The sequence below is a fragment of the Lissotriton helveticus genome, chromosome 6 (genome assembly GCF_964261635.1).
Source record: "Lissotriton helveticus chromosome 6, aLisHel1.1, whole genome shotgun sequence".
Lineage (NCBI taxonomy): Eukaryota > Metazoa > Chordata > Amphibia > Caudata > Salamandridae > Lissotriton > Lissotriton helveticus.
Window position 1 is genome coordinate 34,587,322 of NC_136067.1, and position 13,509 is coordinate 34,600,830.

The window sequence follows — 13,509 nt, forward strand, 5'->3', positions numbered from 1 at the left end:
TCTGGGTGTCACATGTGCCTATTGTATATCCTGTCATTTTGGTGGTGAATGATGTGGGGGATGCCGGCGGTCATTGACGTTTAACTGTACGCTCCAGCCTCGCTGGTATTTATTTTTCTCTTGCTCATGACTGTATGGTGTTTCATATCTTCGTTCCCACATACACGGCTGTGCTGTGTTTCGCTTGGTGGCGCCTGATGTGTATTATTTCTCTTGCGTTATAATAATAAAAATATATATAAAAAAAAAAAGCGGTGTGCAAATCCACCATGCACGAAGTGATGAGCCCAAAGAAGAAGCACCTTGATTGTCAGTAGCCAGCAGGCCACGCGATTCTTTCTTCCCGAATCCCCCCTCCTGTCTACCTGCCTCCTCCAGTTGCACATTCTCTACATACCAAGTAGGTCGTTTCCTGTGCTGGGGACTAGCCGTCGCCGCCGTGCTGCAGACCCTCCCCGGAACACCTACCCCTCCCGGTGTCAATCTCCCTAGCGCTCTGTCCCCCTGTTCCCATTTCTCCCCGAGTCCCCTGCGGCCGGCGTGCAAGGCTTCTAGGACCAAGCTGACCAGTCCCCCTGGGGTTTCTGTGCCACAATGTCGGGACAGTCCATCACAGATCGGATCACAGCTGCCCACCACAGCGTCACCGGCTCCGCCATCTCAAAAGCGGTTTGCAAATCCACCACGCACAAAGTAATGGGCCCGAAGAAGAAGCACCTTGATTGTGAGTAGCCAGCAGGCCTCGCGATTCTTTCTTCCCGAATCCCCCCTCCTGTCTACCTGCCTCCTCCAGTTGTACATTCTCTACATACCAAGCAGTGTCTGACACTCAAGAGCGCCCTTTGCCTCTAGTTCTGCTCTTCCTCTAGTTCTGCTCTTCCTCTACTGCTCTAATTCTTACTTCTCTTGTGCCTCTCTGCTCTTACACCCTTATCGGCCTCTCCTCTGTTGCCCTCATACCTGCCTTTCCTCTGTTGCCCTCATAACTGCCTTTCCTCTGTTGCCCTCCTACCTGCCTCCCCTTTGTTTCTCAATGTCTCCCTTCTGTCGTGCTCCTAAAAATGCTTCTCTTCTGATGTGCCCCCATAACCCACTTTTGTTTCCCTGATTATTTGCATCTCTGGTGCACCGATATACGCTTTTTCGTCAGCTCCATATTTGCTTATTCCTGGATATACCTGCCTGCTTCTCCGCTGCCTGACCACTCTACTCCTTGTTCTGTTGTGCATACTAGCTCTTCCCACGTGCCATGAAGTGTATTATTCTGGGGAATTGACGTTTCTGACATCCATATCCCTCTTTCATTGTATAGAGCTATGTAATTGGCATTAGTTTTCTGCATTGTATGTTAGGAGTATGTGCTTTACGCGCTGTTGGTTGTCGGTGTGAGAGTCAGGAGACTATTCTGGAGTATCCATGACAGACGGCATATAATTAGGTGGCATTATCCTCTTTTAATGAGCAGTGGCAAAAATCTGCTGCAGGATTTTTTAGGTGTGGTTTGTAGCTGTCTGTTGTCGAAGACTTATTTTGTACAATGTCAGTACCCAGAGTGTGCTTTGGGTCAGCTCAGTTGTTTAGCATGGATTGACTTTGTCAATCTCACTTTCTTGATTTTTATTCAGTGGCTTTCGTTCCTCTGCTTGTGTTTGTCCCTATCCAGAGCATAGCTTTTTTACAATGTTTGTTTGGATGACTTGTTTTTTTCCCGCCGCTGTTATTAGGTATTTATTTTTCTTGGAGCACTCTGTTGGTGTGTGCGTTTTCTTGCTCTCGGGTGCTGCTTCTCTTCTCACATCCCCCACCCTGTGCATTCCATATTGCTCCCTTCCCCTCCCAGCTTGTCCGCAATAGCAGAGCAACTGGTATATATTTCTGCTAGTGTTTGACTAATGAGCAGACTTTTTCAGATTGGTTTTCTTTCATCTTCTTTGGCCCACTAGTTGTATTAAGTTTCAAGCTTAGGCATACAAAGTATAGTTAACCGTAGTTTCCTCTGAGCCATTCCCTATATACATGAATGTATATTTTGTGAAATTAATCATCCATAGACAAAACAGAACAAACTTGCAGTCATAAAGCAATATATAAACATTATATTTGAGCTTCAACAGTTAACATTAAAGTATGAAAAGGAACTCCAAATACATCATACAGTGCAGTGCTTGCGAGTTGTGAAGGTAATAGCAAAAATACATTGACAAGAACTTGTGTTGAACATAGGGTTGGGGCTAATCATGGACCCGTTTGTTGTTGGGCTTAGTGTCCATTAAGCAAATAAACCCTAAAGGTTTGTCCACCTCAAAGTTAGTAACACGCTGACGTTTTACTAAAAAAGCTATACTTTACCTCTCATCATGTGGAATTCATAACTATGTGACTAGAAAAAGGAGCAACCCAAACTTAAAACGAGGGTACCTGACGAGGGTACGTGACTGGTGCTACACGTTTTACCCAATTGCATAGAGTGCGAGTTGTCTTACAAGAAGGTGTAAGCATGTGTCATATACTTAAAAAAAAAAATGATAGACCTGGTAACCAATCTGTAGAAGTCTTGTATGTGTGTGTGGGGCTCTGTGTGTGTGTGTGTGTGTAGCTCTGTCTATGTGTGTGGCTCTGTCTGTGTGTGTGAATGTGTGCCTCTGTAGGTATGTAACTGTGTAAATAGCTTTTTTTGTAGGTGATTCTATGTGTAAGTGCCAATGTCTGTGTGAGGGTGGCTCTGTGTGTGGGTGGCTCTGTGTAAGTGCCTCCTTGTGTGTAGGTGACTGTGAACAACTCAATCTAGGTGGCTCTGTATGTGTATGTGGCTATGTATGTGTAAATTCAATAGGTCATGCATATGCAAAAGATTAAGCTATTAGCATTGTAAATGACAATGCCATTTATTTAACGATTAAGCTATTGCAAATTAAAAAGACAATGCTATTTATTTATAATTTAGAAAAAAAATTAAACAATAATAAACAATACCAATAGCTCTACCTTTATTAATGCAGAGACCATTGCATTGTAAATGCTTGTTCACCTAGTTATCTTGCTGCGCGTCAACAGCTGTCTTCAGATATATCATTGACAAACTCCTTTATCTCCTGAGATACAAATTGTCTTAGGAAGATCTTTAAGTGGATCCCTTTACCATCCTGCATGCCTTTGATCCAGGGTTTAATCATAAGCCGTCTGGACTACAGCAATGCACTACTTGCCTCCATCAATGAAAGTCTCATAACAAAACTTCAGACCCTGCAAAATATGGCTGCCAGGGTGGTTCTTACTCTCCCTCCCCGCACTTCACCGCCCCCTGTCTCAGAACACTTCACTGGATTCCCATAAAAACTTATCAATGTTAAACTCTGTTGCTTAGTTCATAAAACTATCAATGCCAAAGGGCCTAAATATCTGGAAAAAAAACTCAATGAATACTGTCCGACCAGAACCCTCTGCTCCTCGCACAAGCACCTCCTAACCGTCCCGAAAGTCCGCACGGTTAGAAATGGTGACAGATGTTTTTCTAAAATAGCCCCAGAAATATGGAACACACTACCCCTGCAGCTTAGAACAGAATCCAATCATAACATATTCCGAAGAAACTTAAAAACCTGGCTTTTTTAGGTCTACCCACCTCTGTCCTCTCACTGAATTTCTGCAAGCGCTATGAGACCTACTGGTGATTTTATGCGCTATACAAATTCAATTTCAAATTCAAATTGTAGAGGGTGGTATTTGGAACATCCCCAGGTGAAAACTCATTTATTAAGAAATCTGATAACTAGAATGTTGATGAAACCTATGCATCTTACAACCACCTCATTGGAGGTATAATCTACCATCAAGATCACATACTTTTTGGAAACCGGAAAGAGTCAAATGTGCCCATAATGTCCAAGCCGAGCATGGACCAAGGCTGTACTGGCCGTTCAGCTTGCGATAAAGAAGCAGACCTGACTAATCTTGGCTTGTCCTTACTACCACACCATAATTTAACGCTTCAACACACCCTCCTCCTGATAATGTATTCTGGGCCATCAAAACTGTTCTCTAAACCTGGCCTTGTTGAGATTTATGAGGCATTTATTTATTTTATTTTTAGTGTTTTATATAGCGCGAACATGACCGTTAGGGTGTCAGAGCGCTTAGCTCTGTTCCAAATGCGACCAATAGCAAGCAACATAAACGTACGCATGAAGAATAATATAAAGCTGTATAAAACAGTGGACAGTAAAAGTTCTCAGTACTTACGATAATATCCGAAACTGTCCAAATATATCAAATTACAAATGATCTTTTACCATCAAAAGACTCAGAGTTCAAAGTTTAGCTGAGCACTCGTCTCCCTAGCTTAACAAGATAGGGGATCCAGGAGGAAGACTGTATAATTCCAATACGTACGGATTCAGGAAGTCATTGAGGAGCCCTCTGGTTATAAATCTGTAGCGATCGGAAACATGAATCGATCGACAGACGAATTAGTTGATTCTTTATAAAGCGTTATGGTAGGAAATTCCCCATTAGGAAGACCTTAGCCTCCTTCTTTAATTTTGAATGGAAAGGTATTCTTCTAATATTTGGCGGTAGCGAGTTCCAGATTTTGGGTGCGGCGCCTCAGAAAGCTCTGTTGTATGTTTTCTTCTTCTGGAAGAGCGGCGGTTTCAGCACAAGTTCTTGTGCGCCTCTGGAGTACCTGCCTCCTCCGGATATCATCACTTTCTGGGCAAGGTATGCTGGTGTTTGAGAGTGTAGCGCCTTATGTGCGATACAGGCCAATTTGATTGTACTCTGGCTTCGTATGGTAGCCACTTCAGAGCTTTTAAGTGCGGAGTGATGTGATCAAATATTCTAGATCCAGTTACGAGTCTTGCGGCTTCATTGAGACTGGCTTTTAGTGGAGCTGTTGAGATCTTGGGCAGGCCAGATAGAGTTGAACATCCGTATTCGATCCTCGCGATGACCAGTGCCTGAACCGCCATTTTGAGGTCTGATGTTTCTAGGAATGGTTTCAGTTTTCTTAGACATCTCCGGTGGTACCGGGTGTTTTTAGCCAAAAAGTTGATGTGGGTTTGCATGTTCAAGTTCTTGCCCAACGTGATTCCTAGTGATATGGCTGAGTCCACTAAGATCGGGTTGCAGTTAAGTGCGGTGATCAGTGTGGTCCGTTCCTTTATTTCAGCAAAGATTTGGGGGTGTGGGAATTAATAATCAGTTTTTTGCTCGTTTAGTTTAAGCTGATTACTTGTTAGCCGTTGAATGGTCATCTTTAGCGCTTTATTCATTGACTTTATCTCCTCTAGTGACGAGACTTTAATGTAAATCTGTGTGTCGTCCGGATTCATATGAAACAAGATGTCAGTGCGTTGCAGACTCTTAGCCAGAGGTTCCATGTAGAGGTGAAAGAGAGTTGGGGAAAGACTTGATCCTTGCGGTACACCAATCGTAATAGAGGACTGGGATGATAGCGTTTGATTAACTAAAAATCTTTGTGATCTATTCTCCAAGAAAGATTTAAACCATTCGAGGACCGTTCAGACAGTCCCGTCCTGCATCCGAGTCTGTCTAGCAATTTATCATGGTTGACGGTATCGAACGCAGATGAAAGGTCCAGAAGAATTAAAAGACAAGCTTTGTCTCGGTCTAGAGCTTGCAAGGCGTCATCCACTATATAAAGTATTGTAGTTTCCGTACTATGGTTTGGTCTGAAACCTAATTGCAGCCGTCCAGAAGATTACATTTAGAGATGTGTTGGCACAGTTGTTGATGCTCACATTTTTCTAGCACTTTTGCTAATAAGGGAATATTGGATACTGGCCTGAAAGTATTTGGGTCAGCAGTGTTCGATGTCGTTTTGTTTATGATGGTGTCGACTTGCCCAGTTTTTAGGCATTGATAAAACACTTCATGTGACACAAGAATGGGACACATTCCGTGTTATCGCTATCTCAAGGTCAAACCAGAACAGTGTGATATATTGATATAGGGCCACATGTACAAAACCTTTTTGAGGTCTCAAACGTCCCAATTTACAGAATCGGGTAGGTTGCGACTGCAGAAAAGATTTTCAAAATGTACAAAAGCCAAACTGCGATTCAATAACCTGTTATAGAATCACAGTTTGGATTTGCAAATCAGTATTTGAAAGGGACGTGTTTAGGGCGTCCTTCCTAATACCGATTTCCAGTGGTATGTATGAATATTTTGTGACCAGTTTACGGTCATAAAACATTTAATTTTCACCTGCACCTCAAAGGTGGTGGTGCCCACTTGCAGATCAGAAGCGGTCTCAATGTCCCTCCTTCACCCCCACCCACCCCCAAATGAATTTTGATGCAAATAGTGGACCCACGGACCACTACCTACTTTTTAAAATGATACATAAACATTTCATTTTTTTCTTTTCAAACACATCTGTTTTCCTTTAAGGAAGACGGGCTGCATTAAAAGAACATTGCTTTATTAAAAAATCAGGTGAGATAATCCTCAATAATAATCTGTACAATCTTTCAAATTGTTAGTAAGGAGAAGCGTGGCTCAGTGGTTAGAGGCGGCAGACCCGGAAGCTGAGATCGGCCGTGGACCAGGGTTCGATTCCCCGCCTCGGCGGGTCTCGGGCTCAAAAAATTCCACGGACTCGACAATTCTCGCTCCGGTGCCTACTCGACTCACGGGGTCACACTCTGCGACTCTGGGCAATAGCTTGCTTAATCTCCACTACGGCCCCTCGCAGCGGGATGCCTGGCTTTCACCTTGTGGATACCCTGCTGGGGTATCTCACAGGGGAATACCAGGACGGGTTCCCTAAGCAAGCGCCTTGAGACCCCTGGGTGATTCGTGCGCTATATAAATCGAAATACATACATACATACATAAAAAACTGGTCACTGACATGGGGGGGGGGTCTGCTGATCTCAGCAGGCTACCATCCCTTTGATGGCTTCAATTGACTGTAACCTACCTCATTAATATTCATGAGATAGATCTAGTGCGACCACATTAGAATCCACTATTTCCAACTTCTCGATTCTTGTACATTAGGGATTGAGATTTCCTAATTGCGATTCACAAAGATTCGTAATTAGGAAATAGCAATCCCTAACTTCTCGACTTATGGCCTCATATTTATTAAAAGAGAGTTTTTGAACATGAACTGGGAAATACTTCCATCCCTGCCCTGATAGCAATGCTATTAGTGAACTATGAGGCAAGTCTGGGGTCATGTGTACCCGATATGTGGTAGATTCTAATGATACATGGAGCAAACGTTTAGTCTATTTAATCAAACAAAATAGTTTTATTTTTTTGTACACTCACATGTGATAATGAAGAAAAAGGCGGCTCTGTAAAATGAAATATTTGCCTACAATCACACATTTTGAGACCAGTTTATGGGCAGGTACATTACAGTTGGGTAGATTATTCAAGTTACTAGACCTGTTCGCTTCTAAGAACACTACCACCAGCCATTTTAGAAGGTTTGATTTCCTCATTTGTTCCCAGTTGCAGTAGCTCATAAAATCCCTCTTCAGTGAGAAAACGTAAGGTTTGGGTTGGTTCTCTTATAGGTTTATGTACTTATGGTATTCTTTTTCATCAGAATTCTGTGCTTTAAATTCTAATCTCTGAAATGCTGTCAAACCCTAGTTTCTACCAAAGGTGTATCACCTTTCCATCTTAATCAGACACTCGACTTATCAGTATTCTTTCTAAAATCATAAACTGTTGCAGAGAGAGCGTTACATACATTAGATGTAAAAATGCCTTAATGTATTAGGACTAAAGCATTCAGAAAAATACAACAATTATTTGGTTCATTTTTCAAACTCCAGACAAGGTAATCCAATATCAAAAGCTGTAATCGCAAGATGGATTGTAAAATGTATAGAAAAGTATTACACTAGAGCGAAAAGAACATTACCAGCAATGCAAGGACACATTCTGCAAGTAAGAAATCTGCATTAATGGTATTTTTAGGAAACATCCCACTAACAGACATTTGCAAAGCTGCAACATGGTGAAGCCCACACCCATTTACAAAACACTAATGTGCGGTTGTACAAGCCAGACAACAAGCTTTAGTGGGGCAAATGATTCTCAGAACATTATTTCAAAGAAATACAACATCTCACACTTAAAGCCACCGCAAGAGGAGTACTGCTTTACAGTCTATGCATAACGTGTATCTGCAGCCAACACATGCTACCAATGGAGTATGTTACTTACCCTGTAAGCATCTATTTTTAGCGTGTAGGGATGCAGATTCACAGGTACCCTCCCGCCTCCCCAGCAGGTATTAGATGGTGGAACAAATACACAATAATATACAGCATGTTCACTAGCATACACCTAACTCGGCAGACTATATCCTCACTTCCTATGGTGGGGAAAAACACTTCAATCTAACAAAGGAGCCGTTGAACATGTGCAAAACCTCCAAGAGGATGGGATTTGACGCACAACTTCAACCATTAACACTTTCTTCGAGAAAACGACTTGTAGAGTCAGGGCCAACACCAGATGCGGGAGTGTGTATAGCATGTGAATCTGCAGCACTTTATGGGGTGAATAAATGCTCACTGGGTGACATACGTCTTCCTCATGAAATAGCCTTTTGCCAGGAAATAGAGCTATGAAAGCACTGCCTAATGCATGTTATTTCAATTACAGCTAAAGTCCTAGAAAACATGTTCGTGGGCACAAGGGCATCAGAACATAACTCGAAGAAACGAAAGCTGAAAAACATGTGAAGTGTAACTTGGAGACATTGATTCATGGAGGAGAATTTGTCTGTATTATTGCTGTGAAAAATGTTTCAAATGTTAAGAAACTAATATTTTGAATATCATAGAACTACTACAAATCAAGAGTTTTTTAAATATGCTAAGAAAGACATTTTATCTATTAAGGGAACTTTAAACCATTATAAAAGTTACACACGAGACAGGACACAGTGCTAAATGTGACACCTGTATAAACAAGTGACATTCATTTCAAGGATGATTATAGTCCTTGTTGGAATGTGAAAAAGCCTTCTCTACAAATGAATCACCAACAATGTATAAAAAAATCAATGTAAGCAATACTAACCCGTGAAACATATGAGCTGTCAAAACATATCTATTAGATTTCTCCTTTGAGTCATCAATAATAAGATACAAGCAACCGTGCTAGTACCGATTGTGACAAAGCCTATAGAATATAAGAGTATCCACAGTAGAAGGTGTGCTGATAATTACATGTATGCTAAAACAAAACAGAGACACTAAATTGTGAAACTAAGCCAAATAGTGATCAGACACAGTTCTTTGAGTGTGTAAAGCTCCTTCCCTATAAAGGCACATCAGAAAATCCACTTACCACTCATTGATGTAATTTTCACATACTAACACTATTAAAAAAAAGTCTGAGTAGGAATTCTCCATTGGTCCATTGGTCCATCAGAAAGTCTCTGTAAAGAGAAACCATATTAATTTTATAATTGTGGCTAATCTTCATATCAACATAATTTTAGATTTTTTTTAAAAGGAAACTTCCTTACAATGGAAACCCTTCTTGAATTTACTAAAGGTGACAATACCCCCATTACAAATGAACATCCAGCTTTCCATCAGAAAGTTCAAGGGGAAGAATATAATTGTAATGAATGCAGTCGGTCTTTTAATAGAAAAGCAATGCTAATGGCACACCAGAGAACCCATATTGTTAACCAAACATATAAATGCATTGAATGTGACAAGACCTTCATTACAAAGGGGAAACTAATTTTACATCGAAGAAGCCACCCTAGAAAACAATTATTTAAATGTACTGAATGCCCCAAAGCTTTTAGGAGAAATGATTCATTAATTGAGCACCAGAGACTACATACTGGTGAAAAACAATATAAGTGTACTGACTGTTACAAGGCTTTTGGTAAAAAAAGTTCACTAATAATGCACCAGAAAATCCATACTGGTGAAAAACCATATAAATGTACTGAATGTAGCAAGACTTTTCTATTAAAGCACCACCTAACGTTACACTGGGGAACCCACTCGGGGGAAAACCCCTATAAATGTACTGAATGTAATAAGACTTTCGTGAACAAGCAAAGGCTTACGCAACATCATGCAGTTCATACTGGTGAAAAACCATATGAATGCACTCAATGTGAAAAGGCATACAGGTCAAAGAGAGAGCTAATGCTACATAAGAGAGTCCACAGTGGGGAAAGACCATATAAATGCACTGAATGTGACAAGACATTCAAAACAAAGGATGAGTTAATGAAACATAAAAAGATCCACAGTGAGAAAAAAGCCTTTGAATGTACTGAGTGTACAAAAGCTTTCGTGACAAAGGGAGCTCTAAGAGTGCATCAGATGATCCATACTGGGGAAAAACCGTATAAATGTACTAGATGTGATAAAGCCTTCAGAGCAAAATTCCGGCTAATGGTACATCAGAGAATGCACACCGGGGACAGGCCGTATAAATGTACTGAATGTACAAAGGCGTATTTTGGTAAGGCAAGTCTAATTCGACATCAAGTGCACCACACTGGGAAAAGACCATATCAATGTACTGAATGCAACAAAGCTTTCCTAGCAAAGTGTCAGCTAATGATACATGTGAGAATCCACTCTGGTGAAAAACCATATAAGTGTCCTGAATGCGACAAGGCCTTTAGAATAAAAGGAGAGCTAATACTACATCAGAGAATCCACACAGGGGAAAAACCATTTAAATGTACTGAATGTGAAAAGGCCTTTAGCAGAAAGAGAAAACTAATGCAACATCTTCGGCGACACACTATTGAAAAGCCATATAAATGTATTAAATGTAATAAAGCTTTCAAAATTCATGAATATCTACTAGCACATCAACGAGCCCACACAGTTGAAAGACCATATAAGTGTACGGAGTGTGAGCAGGGCTGTAGGACAAAATCAGAGCTGACTCTGCATCAGCGAATCCACACAGGTGAAAAACCATATGAATGTACTGAATGCCTCAAGGCTTTCAGGGTAAAAGGAGCACTAATACAACATCAGAGAGTCCACACTGGGGAGAGACCATATAAATGTTCTGAATGTGATAAGACTTTCAAAGTCTTGCCACATCTAATACTACATCAGAAAATCCACACTGGTGAAAAACCATATAAATGTACTGAATGCGACAAAGCATTCAGCACAAACAGTCAGCTAACAATACATCATAGAATCCATACCGGTGAAACACCATACACATGTACTGAATGTAACAAGGCTTTCAAAAGCAGGCCAGCACTAATACGGCATCTCAGAACCCACAGTGAGGACAGACCACATAAATGTACTGAATGTGACAAGGGTTTCAAGACAAAAGGAGAGCTAATGTTACACCACCAAACACACACTGGAGAAAGACCATTTGAATGTTCCGAATGCGACAAGGCATTCAGTAGAAAGAATGTGCTAATATTGCATCAGAGAACTCATACTGGTGAAAAACCATAAACATGTACTGAATGCGTCAAGGCTTTCAAGAGAACGCGAGTGCTAATGTTCCATCTCAGAAACCATAGTAGAGGAAAGACCACATAAATGTAATGAATGTTACAAGGATTTCAAAGCATGAAAGGGCCAATGTTACACCACAAACTCTACCCTGGAGAAAGACCATATAATGTTCTGACTATGACCAGGCTTTCAAAACAAAGCTTTCTCTAAATGTGGCAGGCAGTTCCTGTAAATGCAAGAGATGCCCACTGTGCTGGCAGACTGCTCTAAATGTGGCAGGCAGACTACCCTTGCCATGGTGGGAGCAAAGTACTCCACGATGAAGATTGTACTAACACCATCCTCCAACATTTAAATCAGGCCCCAAGCTCCATGGAAGAATTGTAGCATGCTACAGGACTCATTACTCCGATGTCCGTCCCTATGCTCACCTCCCTCCCTGTACGCTATCCTCCAGCCCACAAGGCTTCCTCATGTCAACTAACACCATCCTCCCATCACGACTCTGTTCCTTCCTTGGTTACTTCTTTATAAAGTTAACACCGTGTGTCCCCCAACCTAGCCTTCCACGCCAGTTGGCAGAGGCTCTACATGACATCCTCCAATGGGTCCCATCATCCTACCAGGATGCACAGGGAAACTTCACACCAATATATTGCATCACGTAGTAACAAGCAAGTCATAGATTCCTCTTCCTTACTCCACGATAAGCCAGTATTTTCCTCTCTTCAGCTCTAATAATGGACACATTAAAATACAGGCATTTTCATGTTCATTGTTATTATTTCCAATATTCTGATAATGAAATCACCCAAACATATATAAGGTTGCTTTATCTACTGAACCTGTAATGTACCTGATGGATGCTACTTGTTTTCTTCTTCACCCTGTTGTAACAACCGATTTCAAAGCTCAACAAAACACAATAAAAATTGTTTGAAGAAAAAATCAGGCCCCAAGTTGTTATTAAAAAGATGTATTTAATTTATTGAGGATTATACGTGTCAATCCTTTTACATCCCTTTCATGCACATCAATTACTTGAATGGACTTAGTCAATGAACCTAAATATTGCGTTTTATATTTTTTCTTAGAACTCAAAATCGCAATGTATTTTCGACCAGCCTAGTCCTACGTAAGGGGATTATTTGATCACTTGGTATTGCAAAAAGTAAACGGACATCAGTGCTGATAAAAAGGGGGTATCTGAAGCATTCCAAAAGAGGGTCACAACAGGAATCAGTAAAATATCATGTTGTGGCTAAAGGGTGCGAATTAGCAGAGGAAATAGAACCTCACTCCCCGGAGAGATTCAGTTAATGGTTTCAAAATTACAGTCACAGTGTAATGTTTTAAACTAAACAAAAAGCACTAAAATTCACCAGCTATAATTATCTCAATCAACTATCACTCATGCGTTAAAGTAAATATAACTTGCGCCCACGCCATGCACACTAATGTCATCAATGATGCCATTTCAAATGTTGCTGTGATGTTATAAATGATGTTATAGATTATGTAATGAGTTATGTAATAGGTGTGGTAATTTGGTTTGCATGGCGAGGCCCAAATTATATTTACTTTAGGGCACTAGTAATAGTTACCTGAGATTGCTTTAACTCATTTCAGTCTGATTTTCCACTGCAGACATGGAAGCCCAGGCCCTATTTAAAAAATATTGTTTTTTCGCTCTGGCGAGAGACAGCAAGGCCTCTGTGACTCCTATGGGAGTCTGGGAGTTGCATTTTGGGACCCCCTCTCCTTTCTCTGTCCCTCCTGCCCCCCATTTGACAGATCACCCTGAACCTTTCCAGGAAGGAGCTGAGGAAAAAAGAGCACTTTTTTAAAAGGTTTTGTAAAAATTCATCAAACGGCACCAACGTTTTTAGCAAATCAAGTAATCCATTTCCTATGAAACCTAAGTCCTAACTAAAACTACAGAGTGGCGAAACAAGTATGTTCGTTTGAAAGGAATAAAAAAAAGTGAAAAGAGACAGTTGCCTCTTTGGTGAGTTGCAGATAACTTTAGGATACAAAG

General features: G+C 41.0%; 1 protein-coding gene across 1 annotated transcript in view; it reads left to right on the forward strand.

Annotated features, from left to right (window-relative positions):
* Nucleotides 1–12,419, forward strand: part of LOC144762157 (uncharacterized) — a 94,216-nt gene extending 81,797 nt beyond the window's left edge. The window contains exon 8 of the mRNA XM_078647313.1: nucleotides 8,656–12,419. Coding sequence (XP_078503439.1) covers nucleotides 9,528–11,468 — 1,941 coding nt within the window. The 5' untranslated portion in view covers nucleotides 8,656–9,527 and the 3' untranslated portion in view covers nucleotides 11,469–12,419. The remainder of the gene's footprint in view (nucleotides 1–8,655) is intronic.
* Nucleotides 12,420–13,509: the final 1,090 nt, after the last annotated feature.